We start from the raw sequence: 22395 nt of genomic DNA on the forward strand, positions 1-22395 counted from the left end.
AAAATAGCAAAAGAAGAAGAAGTTGATAATTCAGAAGTATTTTGGAGCAGTTGTGAAACCCAGGAGGAGGAACGACATGCAGGACGCACCGTGAACAGGACTGAAGTGTTCAGCCCACAGCTGTACACAAGGAAACAAGAAAAAACTCTGGAAAACCAGGAATGATGGCTGGGAAGTTTGAGGAATGCAACAAGGCAATCTGGCAAATTTAAGGAGGTTTCTCACGTGATGTCTCACTGCCAGAAACCTCCAGCAACCACTTGCCAATCAGTTGGGGAATACACACTGCTCCCTAGCAACCAGTGTTTACCGAGAGGGGGTGGTCTGTGTCCTTAGGTCTGTGTGAGTGAGGCCTAAGCTTCCTCCATTTGCCTGTATTTTTTCCATATTTTCCTACAAATCACTCACTGTTACACAACTTGATAATGTGCAATGTGAACTGAAAATGGAGAAGTTTCAAAGAGAAGCCAGCGTTCTTCAAAAGAGGCAACTTTTGTTTTGAAGGCAAACCTTCTCCATTTCTGGTCTGTCACACTTTTCACAGTTTCACGGCGCCTGAGAGAGCAGGTGTTTGTAGGCAAGCCCATCACTACAATTCAAATTACGGCCACAGCAATCTGCTAGCAACAAAATCAATCACAGCAAAGTTTTTGCCAGGTAGATGGGGAATATACATTTTCCCTTAGTTACAGATGGTTGCTGGGGGCTCACTGGCATGTCTGCCAGCTTCCACATTCTTGATATTGGAAGCTGTTTCTTTTAGGCTGTTATGATAGGAACAGTTGAAAAATGATGGAGGAAAACGGGCATTGAATGACACTTTTGCTTTAGCCAGGTGTCCAAAAATGGTGCACAAGTTAACATCATGTGGTTAGCGGTCACGTCTACAAAACCTCAAAAATTAAGAGATTGATTACTGATTGAACACAGGTATGATGAAAAAGCAGTTGAAAACAGGCAGGAAGTACGTCTGACTGAAGTGTAAGACTGGCTGAGACTTCAGAATAAAACAGGAAGTGGCTAAAGCAACAGAGAAATAGAAAAATAGAAAAAGGAAGTAGGTAGACTTGACATCAGCCAGCAGAATAAAACAGGAAACAACTAAAGAAAAACTGTCTGTGTCCTCCTAACTTTGCAAATTTTAAAAAATTGACAACAATCATGGAAGCTAAGCCAAACCATTTGGGTTAAATAATAAAGTCCTGTATTCCACAAAAGTTGCTGCAAAAGAACTTTAATGTCTTCAGATTAATGCTCTTCTCTGTGCACCTTAAATGAATGAAGTTGTGTCACAAGAGTATGTGTCTGTCCAGGTCAGGACAATCTTTTAGATGCCAGACCAAAGAATTTTCAGCATGTTGCAAAAAGGGCCTCATAGTTTTGAGCCATAAGGTAAGAAAATGTTCATCATGTTTGTACAAATAGACATGAGGTCTAAATGATATATTAACAAAGCCATACATTTAGAAATAAAACTGGACGATTTGGTCTTTGTAAGTGCTTTGAAATTGAGATTTCTTACCTCTGTGTATGGAAAAAAGAGACCTATCATCATCCTTTTCTTCTTTATTTTCATTCTATGAGTCAGCTAGAGTACATTTGCATGATTCACAGTTTAAAAAACTGTGACTGGTTGTTTATAGAGCTCCTCAGTTCATCCTCTGTCTGAAACAAGTAGTTTTACCTCCTGTTCTTTAAGACCTACACCTTGAAAGCTCATTTTAGCCTGTTTCATGGCTGGCCAAGGCTGTGAGTCTTTGCTTGGCAGTTTCCAAGGCCTCAGGTATGGACAGCTTGCTGTATTTCTTAGGCACCTTATTTGTCGCACCTTTCTGCAACTCCGTTAGTTGGCTAACCTCCCTCCGTGCTACTTTGATCTTGCCCTCTAGCCTCCTTCTCCATGGAGGGTACTGCCCCTTGTCGCTGTTCAACTTGTAGCCAAGCATCTCACTGATCACTGCTGCCGTATTGTAGATCAGCTTGTTAGTGTCGGTAATCGTGGTTGTAGGTATTGCCCGTAGTGCTGCATTAACATCATCTAGCAGACCTTTTTTTTTTTTTTTTTTTTTTTTTTTTTCTTCCTAAATGACATCAGAAACAGCAGTATGCGACATTACGTGATGGCAGAGCTTCAGTTCATCCTTTGTCTTTTTTTTTTTTTTTTTTTTTTTTTTTTTAATAAATAGGACAGGGGGAATGAATGAGAGAAAGAGGGGGAGAGAAAGAAAGAAAACCAAAGGGGAGAAGAGACGGTGAGAAGGGGGGGGAAGAGAGAGAAAAAAAAAAAGAACTCCTGGGTCACCTGTATGGAGAAAAAAAAAAAAAAAAAAAAAAAAAAACAAACAGAGGAGACAGCAAACAACAAAGAGCAACATAATAATAGAGAAAACAAAGCACCATCACAATAAACTAGCTAGTCATAGATATCAATATTTACTAAATAATAAACGATATTGTGCAGCACGCAAGATAGACAGCGCACAGTGTGCTTTGAGGCAGCAGCCAAGAAAGCTTTAGTCCGCGTCTGTGAATACCCATGTGTGCATACCTGTGTGGATCAGCATGCTTGCATTCCAAAGGTTTCTCCATGTAATGATCTGCTAGGGAGTGTGGGGGGGTCACAGCCCCGTCCTCCAGGGTGTGAAGCGGGTATGGAGGAGATCAAAACTCCAGACATCCAGAGGCCCCCAGAACACAAGAGACCATGGAAGACCAACAGAGGGGCAGCCGCGCCACTGTTCCAGTAAGAGCTGAGGAGAGTCCCAGATGAGGGCTCGCCCAGCAGCCGCGGAGCAGAAGTCAGGGGGAGTTGCAGTGACGCGCCCGTGAGCTCCGCCGGCCCCCAGCTGTGCCTGAGTGACCGAGCCCCAGGCCGAGAGGCCAGGGGCACCCCACCTCCAAAGGGGCCCGAGCGAACCCCAGGCCCCAGGCCCCGACAAGCGGCCGCCAAGGAGTGAGCCGGTGTGTACCCGGACGCCCACCCCCAGACACAATCATCTAGCAGACCTTCTGAGGGTACAGATGCCCCAGAGACAATCCAGCACATAACAGCAGGGTGCAAGATGCTAGCAGGCAAGGCATACATGGAACGCCATAACCAAGTGGCCGGCATAGTGTACAGGAACATCTGTGCGGAGTATAACCTGGAAGTCCCGAGGTCAAAATGGGAGATGCCCCCAAGGGTGGTGGAGAATGACCGAGCTAAGATCCTGTGGGACTTCCAGATACAGACGGACAAAATGGTGGTGGCTAACCAACCGGACATAGTGGTGGTAGACAAACAGAAGAAGACGGCCGTAGTGATCGATGTAGCGGTTCCGAATGACAGCAATATCAGGAAGAAGGAACACGAGAAGCTGGAGAAATACCAAGGGCTCAGAGAAGAGCTCGAGAGGATGTGGAGGGTGAAGGTAACGGTGGTCCCCGTGGTAATCGGAGCACTAGGTGCGGTGACTCCCAAGCTAGGCGAGTGGCTCCAGCAGATCCCGGGAACAACATCTGAGATCTCTGTCCAGAAGAGCGCAGTCCTGGGAACAGCTAAGATACTGCGCAGGACCCTCAAGCTCCCAGGCCTCTGGTAGAGGACCCGAGCTTGAAGGATAAACCGCCCGCAGGGGCGTGCTGGGTGTTTTTTTTTATATATATATATATATATATATATATATATATATATATATATATATATATATATATATATATATATTTAGGGGTGCATTTAGGGGTGCAACGATACACAAAATTCACGGTGTCACGGTTCGATATTTTTTGATACAAAAAAAATGTTCATGCCTTTTTAATTTGTCATTTATTGAAATTATAAATATATATTTTAACTCATAAGTACAGTTTTTAAATTTAATGTTGCTGAAACAACAAAGTACTAAAAAAAAAATATGTCTGATTGAGGAATCACTCATCTTTGGAAAAGAGAGTTTATTACAGAGAAATGGCTCTTTCCAGAATAAAAGCTATACTATACGCTTCTTCTGGGCTATATTCTCAGCAGCATATTAAACATATCAGGTCCCCATAAGGAGAATCAATTCAATTCAATTCAATTTTATTTATATAGCGCCAAATCACAACATAAGTCGCCTCAAGGCGCTTCATAGATACAGAGAAAAACCCAACAATCATATGACCCCCTATGAGCAAGCACTTTGGCAACAGTGGGAAGGAAAAACTCCCTTTTAACAGGAAGAACCCTCCGGCAGAACCAGGCTCAGGGAGGGGCGGCCATCTGCTGCGACCGGTTGGGGTGAGAGAAGGAAGACAGGATAAAAGACATGCTGTGGAAGAGAGACAGAGGTTAATAACAGATATGATTCAATGCAGAGAGGTCTGTTAATACATAGTGAGTGAGAAAGGTGACTGGAAAGGAAAAGCTCAATGCATCATGGGAATCCCCCGGCAGCCTACGTCTATTGCAGCATAACTAAGGGAGGATTCAGGGTCACCTGGTCCAGCCCTAACTATATGCTTTAGCAAAAAGGAAAGTTTTAAGCCTAAACTTGAAAGTAGAGATAGTGTCTGTCTCCCGAATCCAAACTGGAAGCTGGTTCCACAGAAGAGGGGCCTGAAAACTGAAGGCTCTCCCTCCCATTCTACTTTTAAATACTCTAGGAACAACAAGTAGGCCTGCAGAGCGAGAGCGAAGTGCTCTAATAGGGTGATATGGTACTACAAGGTCATTAAGATAAGATGGGGCCTGATTATTTAAGACCTTGTATGTGAGGAGCAGGATTTTGAATTCAATTCTGGATTTAACAGGAAGCCAATGAAGGGAAGCCAAAACAGGAGAAATCTGCTCTCTCTTTCTAGTCCCTGTCAGTACTCTTGCTGCAGCATTTTGGATTAGCTGAAGGCTTTTCAGTGAGTTTTTTGGACATCCTGATAATAATGAATTACAGTCGTCCAGCCTGGAAGTAATAAATGCATGAACTAGTTTTTCAGCGTCACTCTGAGACAGGATATTTCTAATTTTAGAGATGTTGCGCAAATGGAAGAACGCAGTCTTACATATTTGTTTAATATGTGCATTGAAGGACATATCCTGGTCAAAAATGACTCCAAGGTTCCTCACAGCGTTACTGGAGGCCAAGGTAATGCCATCCAGAGTAAGAATCTGGTTAGATACCATATTTCTAGGCTTTTCAGGGCCGAGTACAATAACCTCAGTTTTATCTGAATTAAGAAGCAGAAAGTTAGCAGCCATCCAGGTCTTTATGTCTTTAAGACATTCCTGCAGTTTAACTAATTGGTGTGTGTTATCTGGCTTCATGGACAGATAGAGCTGGGTGTCATCTGCATAGCAGTGAAAATTTATGCTATGTCTTCTAATGATACTGCCTAAGGGAAGCATGTATAATGTAAACAGAATTGGTCCTAGCACTGAACCCTGTGGAACTCCATAATTAACCTCAGTGTGTGAAGAGGACACTCCATTTACATGAACAAATTGGAGTCTATTAGATAGATATGATACAAACCACTGCAGTGCAGTACCTGTAATACCTACAGCATGTTCTAATCGCTCTAATAGGATATTATGGTCGACAGTATCGAATGCTGCACTAAGGTCTAGCAGGACAAGCACAGAGATGAGTCCACTGTCAGAGGCCATAAGAAGATCATTTGTAACCTTCACTAAAGCTGTTTCTGTGCTGTGATGAGCTCTGAAACCTGACTGAAACTCTTCAAATAAACCATTCCTCTGCAGATGATCTGTTAGCTGTTTGACAACTACTCTTTCAAGGATTTTTGATATGAAAGGAAGGTTGGAGATTGGCCTATAATTAGCTAAGACTGCTGGGTCTAGAGATGGCTTGTTGAGTAAAGGTTTGACTACAGCTAGCTTGAAGGCCTGTGGTACATAGCCGATCATTAGAGATAGGTTGATCATATTTAAGATCGAAGAATTAATTAATGGCAGGACTTCTTTGAGCAGTTTTGTAGGAATTGGGTCTAAAAGACACGTTGATGGTTTGGAGGAAGTAATTATTGAAGTTAACTCAGAAAGATCAATTAGAGATAAAGAGTCTAACTTAACATCAATGGTACTAAGAGTAGCTGTAGATAATATTACATCTGTGGGATGATTATTGGTAATTTATTCTCTAATGATAAAAATTTTATTTGTGAAGAAGTTCATGAAGTCATTACTAGTTAACGTTAAAGGGATTGTTGGCTCAAAAGAGCTCTGACTTTTTGTCAGCCTGGCTACAGTGCTGAAGAGAAACCTGGGGTTGTTCTTATTTTCTTCAATCAGTGATGAATAGTAAGATGTTCTGGCTTTGCGGAGGGCTTTCTTATAAAGCAGCAAACTATTTCTCCAGGCTAAATGATGATCCTCTAAATTTGTGACACGCCATTTCCTCTCCAGATTACGAGTCATCTGCTTTAGGGTACGTGTTTGAGAATTATACCACGGAGTCAGGTACTTCTGATTAGAGACCTTAGTTTTCACAGGAGCTACAGTATCCAGAGTCGTACGTAGTGAGGAGGTGAAATTATTAACAAGATAATCGACCTCTGTTGGGGTAGCGTTCAGATAGCTGCTCTGCTCTATGTTGGTACAGGGCATTGAAGATGATAACAGTGGGTGGATTATATTCTTAAACTTAGTTACAGCGCTTTCAGAAAGACATCTACTTTGATAAAGTCTACTCTCCACCGCTGTGTAATCAATTATTGTAAATGTAAATGTTATCAGGAAATGATCAGACAGGAGAGGGTTTTCAGGAAACACTGTTAAATGTTCAGTTTGTATGCCATATGTTAAAACAAGATCTAGAGTGTGATTAAAGTGGTGGGTGGGTTCTTTTACATTTTGAGAGAAACCAATTGAGTCTAATAACAGATTAAATGCCATGTTGAGGCTGTCATTTTTAGCATCTACATGGATGTTAAAATCACCCACAATAATTATTTTATCTGAGCTCAGAACTAAATTAGATATAAAGTCTGAGAAATCAGACAGAAACTCTGTGTAAGGCCCAGGTGGACGATAGATGATAACAAGTAAGACTGGTTTCTGAGTTTCACAGCTGGGGTGGACGAGGCTAAGCATCAGGCTTTCAAATGAATTAAAAGTCTGTCTTGGTCTTTCATTAATTAATAGGCTGGTGTGAAAAATTGCTGCCACACCGCCCCCTCGGCCTGTGCTTCGAGATTTCTGGTAGTTAGAATGACTCGGGGGTGTTGATTCATTTAAACTAACATAATCATCCTGCTGCAACCAGGTTTCTGTAAGGCAGAGTAAATCAATTTGTTGATCAATTATTAAGTCATGTACTAACAGAGACTTGGAGGAGAGAGACCTAATATTTAATAATCCACATTTCACTGTTTTACTCTTTGGTTCAGATGTGGATACTGTATTGTTCTTTCTTTGTGATTTTTTAAGTTTAAGTTGTTTGTTGCTGGTTTTTAGTTTGTTTTTTGTCTGTTTGGGAGCTGACACAGTCTCTATGGAGATGGGTTTTTGGGGGGGTAGCAGGAGGAGAGAAGCTGCAGAGAGGCGTGTAAGACTGCAACTCTGCTTCCTGGTCCCAACTCTGGATAGTCATATTTTGGGGGTTTTAATAAATTTGTCCATATTTCTAGAAATGAGAGCTGCTCCATCCAAAGTGGGATGGATGCCGTCTCTCCTAACAAGACCAGGTTTCCTCCAGAAGGTTTGCCAATTATCTATGAAGCCCACATCGTTTCTGGGACACCACTCAGACAGCCAGCAATTTAAGGAGAACATGCGGCTAAACATGTCACTCCTGGTCTTAGGCACCTTATTTGTCGCACCTTTCTGCAACTCCGTTAGTTGGCTAACCTCCCTCCGTGCTACTTTGATCTTGCCCTCTAGCCTCCTTCTCCATGGGGGGTACTGCACCTTGTGGCTGTTCAACTTGTAGCCAAGCATCTCACTGATCACTGCTGCCGTATTGTAGATCAGCTTGTTAGTGTCGGTAATCGTGGTTGTAGGTATATATATATATACCTACTGTGTGTGCAACATATATATATATATATATAATATCTTCTTTAATATCAAATATCTTTACCTTCAAAACTCACCTATTATACTTTCTGCCAGCTCATTCTAATTGGATGGTTTCCTGGCACAGACCCGGCTTTTAAGCCCAGTTCAGAGATTTTCAACAGGATTGAGGTCGGGGCTTTAGGAAGGCCATTCCAGAAGCTCAATGCTAGCCTGCTTTATCTATTCCCAACTAGTTTTGATCTGTTTGGGATCATTGTCCTGATTTGAGGTGAATTTGAGGAATTTGGAGATAGTCATCCTTCTTCATTATTCCATCAACTTCTTGCAGTGTACCTGTCATGGTCCTGGGTCTTTTGACCCAGCGTTTTATGTTTGAGTTTATTTTGTTCATTAGGTTATCTAAGTTCATTTGGTTATTAGACTCCTTGTGTTTTCTTCCCCTGTATTTAAGCTTCCCCTCACCCTTTGTGTTTCATGCTGCGTGTCTTATGTTATCAAGTTTGTATTATCATGCCTAAGTGTTTCTAGTTCTTATTATTTCCCCCTCCGTTTCCAACCATGTTAAATCTCCCCTGCTCTTCATGCGTTTCATGTCTGTGTCTTACGTTGTCAAGTTCTGGTTGTCGTGTCTAAGTCTGCATGTTTCTTGTTTTATTTTGAAAAAGGGGTCTTGTGTTCTGTGCTCATGCGGTTAGTTTTACTCTTGCCTGTGCATCATTATGTTTATCCTAGTCAGCTGTTTCCTCATGTGTCTCCACTTCCCCTAATCACCTCCTGTGTATTTAAGTCCTCTGTTTTCAGTGTGTGATTGTCAGGTCGTCTGTTGTCCACGCCATGTTTCCTATGCCATGCCATGCCATGCTTCCAAGTTTCTTGTCTAGGTTTTTCTTATTGTTTGTTTAGATTCCCCAGTTTAGGTTTGTGTTAATTTTGCTTCAGTTTGCCTTGCCCTTTGTTTGTATCTCTTCTACCAGCCATATTAAACGGCTCGCCTTTTGTTAACATTTCAAGTTCTGTTCCCTGTTCCTTGGAGTCTGCGTTTTGGGTCCTTTTCTCAATTCATACAGTCTGCCCTCGCCAGACTGTGACAGTACCAGTACCACTGGCAGCAAAACAGCCCCACAGCATGAACCTGCCACCACCATGCTTGACAGCTGGTACGGCGTTCTTAGGTAATAATAATGTTGGTCCACGATCAACATTATTTTCATGATGTAGCAACAAAGTGGTGACACATCTGAATAACTTGTAGCCTACTTATGTACATTTGTTTGAATCACTGATCTTGGAATCTGCAGTTGTTTAGAAATGGCTGCAAGACCTTCACAACCTTCCCAAATCTACAGTTCTCCTTCTTGGATCTTCACTGAGTTCCTTGGACTTTCCCATTGTTCCGAGTATTGGTCAGCCTAATGAGTGCCGTCAAACAAATCCTTTTAATACTGCAAAGAGAAACTACCAGCTGTACACAGTCATGATCACTAACGAGAAGTTAATTGGCCTTGTGAGTTAAAAGACATCATAGAACAATCAGCACCATTTAGTAAAAGATTTAAGAGTGTATGCATATTTTTGAGCCTGTTTGGATTAGAAAAAATCCAAAATAAATAGATAACTGAATTGAAACTTACCCAGTTCTTGTTTTTCAAAGTCATTAAAGATTTATCCTGTACAATCATCCCAGCCTAGAAATAGAACAGTTCCAAGAAATAATTAAAAGCCCAAGATTACCACGACATTCATGCCTATGATGAGTGGATGTAAACGTCTGACCAAAACTGTATATCTATGTATTACTCAGTGTAATGAAGCTGAAAGCTGATTATAAACTCATATTTTAAGCACAAGTCCACATAAATGTAAAATAATTTGATATTTTCACAACCTGGCAACCTTACAAATTGCTTATCCAGGGCTGAAAAACACTGCTGAACCTCTCATAAAAACATTAATTACCATTTTAATTATGTTAATTATTTCAGTATCATTTAATGCTTGGTTAGCGAATAGATGGATCATCTGCATCACAGCTGAGAAACTTTCTTAGATGATGACAAAGCATTTTTTCTTAAATCAAGTGTCAGTGTTTGATCAACCTAAACAGTGACACGTCTCTGTTCTGAAAGTTTAAACTAAAACTGCAGCTCCTCTCTGAAGAGGGAGTCTCTAATGTGACTCCATTATCGTGGTGCTATTAAAATTTTTATAGCCTAACAGACTGACGCAGACTGCAGACTGTCCTTCAGCTGCAGGACTTGCTTCAATGTGCTCGTCAGCAGACAGATGTCCTGCGAAAGTGTCATTGAGCAATGCATTGCTGCCCGGTGAGGTCCAGAGGGGGCTGAATTTGACCTCTGACCTCCCTTTGGCGTGCGGGGAGGTTAAAAATTAAAGGATGAATTTCCCAATGGAGTTGGGTGTTGTTATCCAGGATGAGGGGACAGATTAGAGCTTGCAGAGGACACTTTGCAGGCATCAGACTGTAGAATTAGAGGAGAACAAACACTCTAAATTCAAGGACTTACTTCATACACTCCACAGAAAACTTGCTGCATACTGCCGTTGGCTGTGTTGTGTAGGTGGAGAGAGCATCTGTGGCACATTGAGACCTCGTGTGGATGTAATTTTATCTCTGTGATTGATTGATTTCCCTGTGTGTGCATTAAACTGAGTGCTTCCTGTTACAAAACTCCACTGCAGCCCGATTTGAATGTGAAACACCATTAACACGTGTTTATTTTTTACACAAAGCCTAATTTTATAATCTTTCCCAGTGACTGAAAATGTCCCCAAATGAGCTTATAGCTTAAATTCATATTCTCTCTGTTGCCTTTCAAGCTTTTACTCAGCGTCCTCCAATGATCATTCAGGATCACGGCCAAAAGCCAAAGCACCGCTCGCTCACTAAATATACCCTCAGCAGCCAGTTTCTTACCATCGTTGCATAATGTTGTCCTTTGTTAATGCCACTGTACGAATGCACCCAGAGTTTGTGCTCAGCTGTCATCAGCTTGGCTCTACCTTTGCTTAAAAATATCTTAACATTCCCTCTAAATACTTTTTTCCCCCTTGTTGGATGTAGGTGCAGTCCGTTGGGCCGCACGGTGACAGCCCACCCAGCCGTGCCGTCCACTTCAGGACTCTGGAGAGGACCGACCATTATCCAGCCGGAGTCCTGGACCACCGTGAGTGCTCATAAACACACTCCAGAGGGGAGCTTCCTAAAGTAAAACACATGACGTGCCGTGTTTCAGCAGCACAGACACAAATCTGAGGCATTTTATTGTTGCATGAAGTACGCAGAAGTTTGGTGTCTCAGAAACGCTGTTTTAAGTCAAGTTTTCAAGGTGTGTATGCACATGTTAAATACTGGCAATAATAGTCTGTGGAGCTTCGAAAGAAATGTGTCTGGACTTTAAGACCGACAAAAACTGGTTCATCCCGAAGACAAAACTCCTAAAAACAAACTTAGCAACATAGTATATGCTGTACTGTGTAGCGAGGAATGTTCAGACCTCTACATTGGAGAGACCAAACAGCCACTTCACAAACGCATGGCTCCACCTCGACGGGACAAGACTCAGCGGTCCATCTCCATCTAAAGGACAAAGGTCACTCTTTTGAGGACGCCAATGTTCAAATTTTGGACAGAGAAGACAGATGGTTTGAAATAGGAGGAAAAGAAGCCATCTATGGCTACGTTCAGATGGCAGGCGAAAGCACATCAAATCCGACTTTTTTGACCCTGTGCGACCCATATCCGATCATGGTATGACAGTGTGAACAGCACAAATCCGATATTTTCAAATCCGATCTGGGCTACTTTCATATGTGTTACTGAATCCGATACATATCTGATGTTTTAGAAAGCGACTGCTGTTTGAATGGTCATGTCGCATTAAATCCGTGTCTTATGTCACTGACACAAGACAGACACCAATTATCAGCGCCGGAGAAGACATCGTGAATGCTTCCTGGCCATCCAGTGTAGATGTTAGTGAAACTGTTGGGAAGACAACGTTGGAGAAATGTGAACATTTTATTTGTACAATACAATACAATTTTATTTATATAGCACATTTAAAAAACCACAGGTACTGTATGCCAAAGTGCTTCACAGAACGAGTTAAGAGCAATAATAAATACAAGTACAAAACACAAAATACAAAAAACAAATAAAATATACTAACAGGCGGGAGACATAACTAACCAATAATACACCAGGCATAGTAGGCACAACCCAAAAGGCTGAAGGTTAAAACATTATAAACATTAATAAAGCGAAAAAGATAAGTTACAATACACTAAAAATGCGGGCTCTAGGAGGCGGGGAAAGCAAGGCTAAACAAATACGTTTTTAATCGAGATTTAAAAGATTGAATTGAATCAGACGCCCGAATAGCTAGAAGGAGGTTATTCCAGAGGTAGGATGCGAAAGCGGCGAAAGCGGCGAAAGCGGCGAATGCGCGGTCACCTCTGGTCTTGAGCCGAGATCTAGGTCGCACCAGGAGCATTTGACCTGCTGATCTAAGCGCTCTCCCAGGGGTATAAAAGCTGAGGAGATCCGTAAGATAGCTGGGCACGGTGTTATTTATGATTTTAAAAGTGAGCAATATGATTTTAAAATCAATACGGAATTTAATAGGGAGCCAGTGCAGGTCGGAAAGAACTGGAGTAATAGACTCAAACCTGCCAGTTCCAGTTAAGAGACGCGCAGCCACATTTTGAACGAGCTGCAGTTTGTGAACAAGGGCAGAATTGAGACCAGTGTAAAGGGAATTACAGTAATCTAACCTTGATGTAATAAAAGGCATGGATAAGTTTCTCCAGGTCCTTACGTGGTAAGTAGGGCTTGGCCTTAGAGGTTAGACGTAATTTATTGAAACTCGATTTAACTACAGAGGACACATGTTTGTGCAACTTGAAGGAACTGTCCAAGACAACACCCAGGTTCCTCACAGTGTCAGAAAGGGAGTCAGCAAAGGGCCCGAGAATACCAATTAGTTCAGCCTGAGAGGAGGGAGTATCAAAGATTACAATTTCAGTCTTCTTATCATTTAGAGTGAGGGAATTGCTCAGTAGCCAGATTTTAACTTCATTCATACAATCGGAGAAGTGTTGCAACGACAACGTGACATCCTCAGCCAGTTCAAAATAGATTTGAATGTCATCCGCATAAAAGTGAAAAGAAATATTGTATTTATCAAAGATTCGGCCCAAGGGTAACAAGTATAAAGAGAACAGCATGGGACCCAACACAGACCCCTGGGGGACACAGGGGTAACAGGGGCAATGGAGGAGGAGTAGGTACCCATGGTGACAGAAAAGGACCTTTCTGAGAGATAGGATTTAAACCAGCTAAGGGCACTGCCCGTGATGCCCACCAGATGTTTAAGCCTCATTAAAAGGACATTATGGTCCACCAAATCAAAAGCAGAGGACAAATCAAGCAAAATTAACACCACAGGGCGCCCTGAGTCAGCAATTGAGAGAAGATCATTAAAGACTCTCAGTAATGCAGTTTCCGTGCTATGGCGTGGCTTAAAGCCCGACTGAAATTTTTCCTCGATATTATTTGCATCCAAATAAGTTTGAAGTTGGGAATGAACAATCTTCTCTAGGATTTTAGACAGAAACGGGAGTTTGGAAATGGGTCTAAAGTTAGCGAGATAATTCTGATCAAGGGAGGTCTTTTTGAGTATAGGTTGCACTACAGCATGTTTAAAAGCAGCCGGAACACAACCCGATAACAATGACAGGTTAATTAATGATAGAATACAGGGCTCGATAATGTTAAACCCATCTTTAATAATACGAGATGGAAGGATGTCATGAGCAGCGTTTGAGTTGAGTGTATCTGGACCTTCAGTACTGGTGTACCCTCAAGAGTACTGTATAATCTGCAGATTCTGACAGAAATCTGTAACTATCCTTTGAAGCATCTAAAACAGCAATAAGGATAATTATTAGGCCATATGTAAATAACAAAATAACTTTATAACTTAAAGCAAAATTGGGAAACGTAAAGTCCAAAACAAATCTTTATAGTAAGGGCCATCAGTCAAACCATCTATGAACAGAGGGCGGGGCTTTACGACACCAACTGTCTGCTATCTAAAATTCAGTTTTGAGATCCCTTCCCAGACGCCTTAACGCCCACGCACATCCTGGGCCTTCTAAACTCAGGTACTCACATGATAGGGTGGGGCTAGGTTTCACAATGAGCCCACACGAAAGCCTGGCTGATTGTGAGCTACACCTATTTTCACAACTTGGCTCATGTGATTAGGTAGAGGATCATTAGGGGGTCCTTTGTCCCTCTCGGGGGGGATACTCCCACAGGGCTAAAATCTGGGACTCTCCACCATTTGACCCTAGAACTGAAGAAGCTTCTCGGTTGAGAGGTGAAACGTCTTGAAGCAACTTAAAGAAGTCCAGACGCTTTTCTTTCCAAGCTCCTTAGACTATGTTGACCTGGATGACTGAGAACCTTCACAGACACTGGCAATAATAATAAAATGATGTAGTTGTAATGTTGTACGCGTTATTCAGTATACAAAAGTCTTGAGCCACTCCTCATGTCTTTGTGTTTTACTTCAAAGGCATAGTTCTTTTGTATCTTTAGTTACTTTGTTATTAGCAACCTATCATAAAAACACACCATTTGTTTCAATTTCTTTGGTTGAATCTGTGAAAAATATCAAAGATAACACAGTTTGACAGACATAAAATAGTATTTTTGCACCAGAAAGGTGATTCACAAAGAGATATAGCTGAAAGCTTGGCATATCTCAGCATGGTGTGCACTCTGTCCTTAAAAATTTTGAGGAAACTGGACAAGTACAGCAGATGAATACTATCTAAAAGTCACGTTCTTAAGAAACAGGGGGGGGGGGAAATCCAGCAAAGACCTGACACTGTCAGGTGAGGCTGTATGCAGGCAGGAGTGGTGGTAAGGAGGACCCAAAGTGCAGACTCACAGAGATGGAATGTAAACTCAAACTTAGATTTATTGTAAAATAAAAACCAAAAACTAAACTGAAAACGACAAAACCAAACAGGCTGACAGGCAGAACACACAGCATGATAAGACACTAGATCGTGACACAGACAGAGGAACACACAGGGCTTAAATACACAGAGGGCGCAATCAAGGAATGGAAGGCAGGAGGGAAACACAGCTGGGACAAATCAGGGCTAACGAGACAAGGGAAGCAAAATCAGGGACTTTCAAAGTAAAACAGGAAACATAATACAGAGACGCGGACTTGACAAGGGGATAAAGATAACAGAGGAGACAGAGCAACTATAGAACACAGATACATAAACCATAGGACAGAGAACTCTAACAAATAAACCAAAAGACTAGAAACGATAAAAAATGGCTAAGTCAAAGTTCAACAATAATGAAAACTCAAAACTCTGGGTCAACGACCCAGGTCTCCTAACAGACACAGGACACGAGAAATGCATCTGGACCTTCAGCTGATCCAGCTACTGTTCATTGAAGCCTCATTGAAATGGTCTCAGTGAAAGCGTGGCTGTCAGGAAGCAATCATTAATGGAGGGAAACAGGGAGGAAAGGCTGACATCTTGGCGATCTTTGTCATAATTGTTGAATTATGAATTTTTGATCCATCATGTAATACCATCTGGAAACCATCTGATTGGCAGCAGCTTCATTTTTCACCATGACAATGATCCTAAACACAATGCCAATGCAGTAAAATAATACCTCGATTGAAAAACACATAGTGGAACACTATCGGCCATGGATTTAGCCTCCCCAGAGCCTGGATCTCAACATTATCGAAGCAGTGTGGGATCATGCTGACAGAGAACGGAACAAAAGGCAGAAACAACCAAAGAAGAGCTTTGAATGTCCTTCAAGAAGCCTGGAGAACTATTCCAGCTGCCTAAGACTGTCCTGAAGAATAAAGATGGTCACAACTCATTAGAGTTGTACAAACTCTGTTTTTGCCTCATATATTTGCACGTTTCAGTAGATCACATTTTCCTAGAAAGATATAAAGAAAGGGTTGACTCAAGACTTTTGCATAGCACTGTAGTATAAGGGTGGAACAGTAGCAGTAAAAATAATACCTGTAAAGTAGCCATAGCAACTACAAACATCTGGGGGGAAAATCCCATTAAGTACTGTGTTTACAAAGTGTCATAGCGTACATGTTACTCCTGTGTGCCTCAGAGCTTCACTGTGGTGGTCATTAAAAACACATCAGTGAGTCACACTGTTGCACTGACTCACATGTTGCATTATTACCATGAAAACAACAGAAAATGTGGATCAATCCGCTACTAAAAATAGTCCACATTAAACGTACTGTGAGCCTTTCAGATTTTTTTATTTTTTTTAATGGGATTTGCTGGTAGAAGATAGAACTGTAGTATATTCTGTTGAGTAGAGTTTGACCAGACTTGTCTTTGTCCTCAGATGAGCCAGCGATGGAGGGTCTGGGTATGACTCCACAACTGGAGACTGGAGAGCTGCTGATCATCACCACTGTGCTGTTGCTGTGGGCAGGTCAGCTTGCACCAACAGACACCATCCAATGGACACTCTAAGCATCTCTTCTGAATAATTTTCCTTTCTAACTCCGTTAACCGCCTTAATGTATTCAATAAAATTCATGTGTTAATTTAATATGACCTGAATCTAGTGCTTGAGACCGCAAACTCATCAAGCGAGGGATGTTTTTGACTTCTTTTCTCTTTGCTTTCCACACCGCCAGCCGTCATCGCCCTTTTCTGCCGGCAGTACGACATCATCAAAGACAACGACTCCAACGGCACCAAGGAGAAAGCCAAGCGGCCGCTGGTCCGAGCCACTTCCTCCTACTACAATGCCTCAGCTGGTAGCTCGCCCATCTACCACAACGGAGCCGTCCGCAGCAGCAGGGTGACTCATTTACTAAAACTTCCTCCTCTTCCTCCCCTCTTCGTCTTGCTGCAGAACTCCTCTATAATGCACGCTCGCTCCTGGCTGCCAGGAGTATTTTGTTTCCTCTGTAGAGTCTTTGTAGTTGCATCAGAGATCTCCTAGCAACTAGAGCTACTGCCATCGCAGCTAAATATAAAACAGCCGGGCTGAAAACAGAGAGCAGCGCAAACGCCCATTCAGTTGTTGCTGAGCATCTCCTCAGTTAAAGCGAACAGGCAGACGATTTGTTTTTGTTTTTCCACATGCGAGCAGCTTTAATTAGACACACCAGCTACAGGTGTCCTGGTTGCAGCGCCCCCTAATGGCCACATTTCATTTATCACCCATTTCGTCATCTGCAAGATTACTGGTGCAGAGAATAACATCAGATAGAAGAACATTTCTTCACTTGTGGTGTTGAGTAGAGAAAGCGAGGCTGTACGTTCACGGCCTCATTACAAACTCTCAGAGGAAGGTTACAACAAATCATAAAACTTTGGTCATTAAGAGGAAGGAAACAGAGGACACAGATTATGTGCGTTAATAGAATAAGGAACTATCCAGCAGCCTGAATCCCGGTGCTGTGAAAAAGTAACTGCCCCCTTTATTAAATCATGTATTAAGTCAGTGACATTTATCAGTCTGGAAAGGGTTAAAAAGTCATTTCTGAGTCTTTGGGACTCCAGTGAACCACAGTGAGAGTCATTATCCACACATGCAGGAAACTTGGAACAGCGGTGAAGCTTCCCAGGAGTGACCAGCCAACCAAAATTACTCCAACAGCTTCGATGGCTCATCCAGGAGGTCACAAAAGAACCACAACAACATTGAAAGAACTGCATGACTCACTTGTGTCAGTTAAGGTCAGAGTTCATGATTCAACAATAAAACAGAGCCTGGACAAAAATGGAGAAAACCACTGCTGACCAAAAAGATCACAAAAGCTTGTATCACATTTACCAAAAACATCTTGATGATCCCCAAGAAAATATTCTGTGGACTGACGAGACAAAAGCTGAACTTTCTGGAAGGTTCAAGTCCTGTTACATCTGACATAAAACTAACAGCATTTCATAAAAAGAACATCACAGCAACCGTCAAACATGGTGGTGGTAGTGTGATGGGGCTGCTTTGCTGTTTCAGGACGACTTGCTGTAACTGATAGAACCATGAATTCTGCTCTCTACCAGATAATCGTGAAGGAGAATGTCCGACCATCAGTTCAAGACCTGAAGCTCAAGAGCACTTGGGTTATGCATCAGGACAATGATCAGAGACACACCAGCAGAAATAAACAAAATGTTTTTGGAGTGAAGTCAAACTCTGGATTTAAATTAGATTGCAATGCTTTGCACTGACCTTAAACAGGTCGTTCATGCTGGAAACCCTCCAATGTGTCTGAATTAAAACAATTCTGCAAAGAAGAGTGGGACAAAATTCCTCCACAGCGATGTGAAAGACTCATTGCCAGCGGATTTTCGCGAAGCAGACGCTCTCATGACTCATTTAACTGCAAAATGATCTTGGTGCTCAGCAGCCTTGCTTTTACAAGGGGGAGTACTAGTTAAGTTGAGTCTCATGTTGCACAGAGATTCATGCTCATTTGGTGCAGACTGACTTAGATTGATTGAATGCTGGAAATCTGTGTTTCTGAATTTGCGTTTAGGATCATTTGCAAACTTTTGCCAAGTGGTCTCAGAGTGATTGCAGTCTGTTTCAAGACAGGTTGCCTCCCTCCAGGCAATCAAAAGTGTTCATGCTTTTGGTGTCGCAACTACTTGCAGCACTCGATCATGAAAAAAATGCAGTGCAATCACCAGCTTTTCTAGTTTTCTAGTTCAATTTTCTGGTCGCAAAGAGGTTGACATGCTGTTTTTACTTTAATGTGACGGAGACAGTCAGTTTGGTTTGGGAAAGGTTCACAGCTTGGATTAAAATACGGCCCTTCACAAAATGAACCATGGTCAGCCAGTGCATTTAGATGCAATGCCACTGAGTCCTTTAAAAGCTTCTATGTGGCATGGTAAGTTTGAAGTGAGCGACAGCCTGTGTGACTCCAAATCATAAATGTGGAGTTTACAGATTTCTGTCCTCTGCTGCGCTCTGTTTTAAAATCTTTTCCTTTAATCCATCGCCTGTCTATATGTATCAAAGAGTGTTTGTGGAGAGAATGTCCCGGAACATTTTGGCAGGGCATCTGTCTGTCGGAAGTTAATTCACACTTCCCGTTCTAATTGGCCTCTCTCGCTGCGAGAACCTGTGACTTCACTGCTCGCGATGTACGGGTCAATTGACCGCCCACCGCGCGCAGCTCGCACTGTTTATTCATACAGGACGGCTTCCAGTGGTGTCAAAGTGAGAGAAAGGCAGCGTTACTTTGAGCGTTTACGGAGCTGAAACTGCACTGGCTGGATTTAATGGTTAATTTAATTATAAAAACACCACTCTTATCTTAATTTAGTCTTTTCTTATTGGCATTTCTGCAGCTTTTAAGTGTCCTTACAGTTTATTAGCTACTTCTCGTGAGTTTAATCCTTTAAAAAAATAATTCATTTAGGGCTATGTCTACTTTCCTGGGGATATATGTGCACACACAGATTTCTGCAGAGATTTAAATACCAAAGCCTAATGATGGATTCAAAATAAAAGCATCCTACTTTAAATAGGATAGTCTTTAAATAAAAAGCTCCTGGGAGCAGTTAGTTCTCTGCTCACCCTCGCTCATTGATTGGCAAGTAAATCTCTGACATGCATGACATGCTGTGGTCTGTGATTCACGTCTCATGGTGTGCTCCTTCTCTTTCAGCTGCACAGGGCCTCCTCCTCCATCAGCATCATCAGGGTCTGAGATGCGGGTGCCGGATCGGAGCCTCTTGGACAAGCGAGGAGGATTTACAAACTCAGAGTCCAATCTATTGTAAAATATGGGCCGAGTAAGGAACCACTCCATGCAAATCAGACTGAAATGAGAGCGAGGAGCCATGCTGCGGAGACCGTGGACGGCTGCTGCTCTCTAGTGGCCAGAGACTCGGGGGGCTCAGAAACAGCTGGAAGGAAGCTGGACTCATCTGAAGTGCGGCCAAACTAATCTCCCGTTTTCTTCTCTCTGATGTCAAAGACTGAAGTGTGAATATTTGCCAGCATGTCGGCCCGACCGTGTGCCAAGTCCCACTCGCCTCAGACTCATTCATTTTCAGCAGACATTCTTTCATCTCGGGTGTTCAGCTCATCCCTTTTTCTTTTTACCCGCTGTAGAACCACACGTTTGAAATCCTGTCTGGATGGTTATTTAATGGGATTAATTCACATTACTTTCATGTTCGGTAATTTAGCATCGCAATTCAAATCTGTACATAGGCTGAAGGTGATTGTAAAGGTAATTCACAGAAGCATTTGAATGTAGGAGGTGGTAGTGGGGAATTTACATTGTAAAACAATTCATAATTAGTTTAATTAAATCATTGAAATTGTGTGATTGCCTTTTAAATTAAGTTTAAGCTTTTTGTTTTCTCAGAGTTTCTAAAAGCAGAAATGATGTGAACAACTCTCAAGATATATCACCTGAAGTTTCCAGCAGCTTCTCTTGTTGTTTCGGATTTTGTTAAAAGGTTTTATTTCTATCTGAGCCACTTAAAAGTACAGCTCTAAACCTTGTCTGTCCCTCAAAAACACCTATTTTTACAGCTTAACTTACACTCAATGGCCACTTCATTATGCATGTCTGATAAACAGCTCATTAAGCATTAAAATTTCTAATTAGCCAATCAAGTGCAAGCAACTCAGGGCATGTAGACATGGTCAAAATGACTTACTGAACATAAGCTCAAACAGAGCTGGACAGTAGAAGATTTGAAAAATGTTGCCTGGTCTGATGATTCTCAATTTCTGCTACAACGTTCAGATGGTTGAGTCAAAATTTGGTGTAACAACATGAAAGCATGGATCCATTCTGTCTTGTACTAACCGTTCAGGCTGCTGGTGGTGTCATGATGTGGGGGATATTTTCTTGGTACACTTTGGGCCCCTTAGTACCAACTGAGCATAATTTAAACACCACAGCTTAGAGCATTGTTACTGACCATGTCCATCCCTTTATGACCACAGTTTACCATCTTCTGATAACACGCCATGTCACAAAGCTTAGATCATCTCAAACTAGTTTCTTGAACATGACAATGAGTTCTCTGTACTCAAATGGCCTCCACAGTCACCAGATCTCTATCCCATTGAGCACATTTGGGATGTGGTTGAACATCAAATTCTAATCATGAAAGGCCAAACCAGTGTACCCAATAAAGTGTCTGGTAAATCACAACATTAGCAACATCAACTCTAGGTAGAAAACCATTTGCAGTTGCGTTTGCTAACAGAAAACAAAATGTGAAGCAATTAGAGGTACTCTCTGAACACCAGACATCCCTGGACGTTGTCCTCTGGGCACTTTTAGAAAGACGTTTCTTTATGTCTAAATTTGTTTAAAAAAATGTAAGTTTAGTAAACATCTACAACACAACCAGCTGTTGTAGCTGTTTGTTCTCCTGCTGCAGAACTGTTCAGTTTTTAGTGAAACTCGCACACAGAAATGACCTGATCCTTGTTCCCAGTGGATCTGAATTCTTATTGGTTTGTGCAATACAGCCAACCAATGACAAGTAACCTCATAAGAGTAAGCCATATTTTGGGATGGATGATGTATTCTCAGTATACTGGTTGCAGTATATTGAGTTTAAAGCCTATAATATATCTGGATAGATGACATCTCATTGCCATTATGCACAATATGGACACTTAGTGAATTTTCTCGTGCCAAAAGCCAAACTTTCTGTCTTTGGAAAGGTCCTCTGAAAAAGCTTTTAGGCCAGGGTACATAATCAAACTGCATCAAATGCTATTATCTGCAAAGCCATTATTTTCTGTCATGGGTTCATCAAGCAGGAAATTAACATGAAATGTTGTCAGTGTGAGCCTACTGGTGCATTAGGATGATTAGCAGATCACCAGCTAATCAATAGGCACCGTTTGCAGGAGTGCAGATGTTAACATCAATAAGGTTTTGCATCAGTGCACACAAACACGTGACACTTTTGCTGCTCAAACAGAAAAATCCTTTTGATGGAGCTAAGACTGAGTTTGAGGCTTTTATCTGCCATGTTTTATAAATGGACTTAAACAAATATCAATTTTGATAACTGCTGTATGCAGATTGGACACAAGGTGGCGCCTGAACTCCATCACATACAGTTTTTTGTTCTGCAAGCTGCAGGGGTATTTGTGCATCTGCATCTCTGTCCGTGCAGGTAACACTTAAACCCCCGCGAGCCATCATTTTAGGGATTCCTACCTATAAAACCCGGAGAGCAGTCAAATGGTGGAAGTGGAAGCTAAATTGGCTAGTCATTCATATGTATATTAGGCTGTTAAGTAGGAATTCTGGAGGGAGGGGAGTGGGGGTGGGGGAGTG

At 41.9% G+C, this 22395-nt stretch overlaps 1 protein-coding gene across 1 annotated transcript in view; it reads left to right on the forward strand.

Annotated features, from left to right (window-relative positions):
* Positions 1-20421, forward strand: part of LOC146547338 (fibronectin type III domain-containing protein 4-like) — a 60654-nt gene extending 40233 nt beyond the window's left edge. Inside the window, exons 4-7 of the mRNA XM_085264384.1 lie at positions 11079-11181; positions 16449-16538; positions 16747-16913; positions 19741-20421. Of these exons, the coding sequence (XP_085120510.1) occupies positions 11079-11181; positions 16449-16538; positions 16747-16913; positions 19741-19782 (402 nt within the window). The 3' untranslated portion in view covers positions 19783-20421. The remainder of the gene's footprint in view (positions 1-11078; positions 11182-16448; positions 16539-16746; positions 16914-19740) is intronic.
* Positions 20422-22395: the final 1974 nt, after the last annotated feature.

This window comes from Mchenga conophoros, linkage group LG23 (genome assembly GCF_057382185.1).
Source record: "Mchenga conophoros isolate Kocher_MC1m ecotype Shallow Benthic linkage group LG23, M_conophoros_male_GT1.1, whole genome shotgun sequence".
NCBI classification, from domain to species: domain Eukaryota; kingdom Metazoa; phylum Chordata; class Actinopteri; order Cichliformes; family Cichlidae; genus Mchenga; species Mchenga conophoros.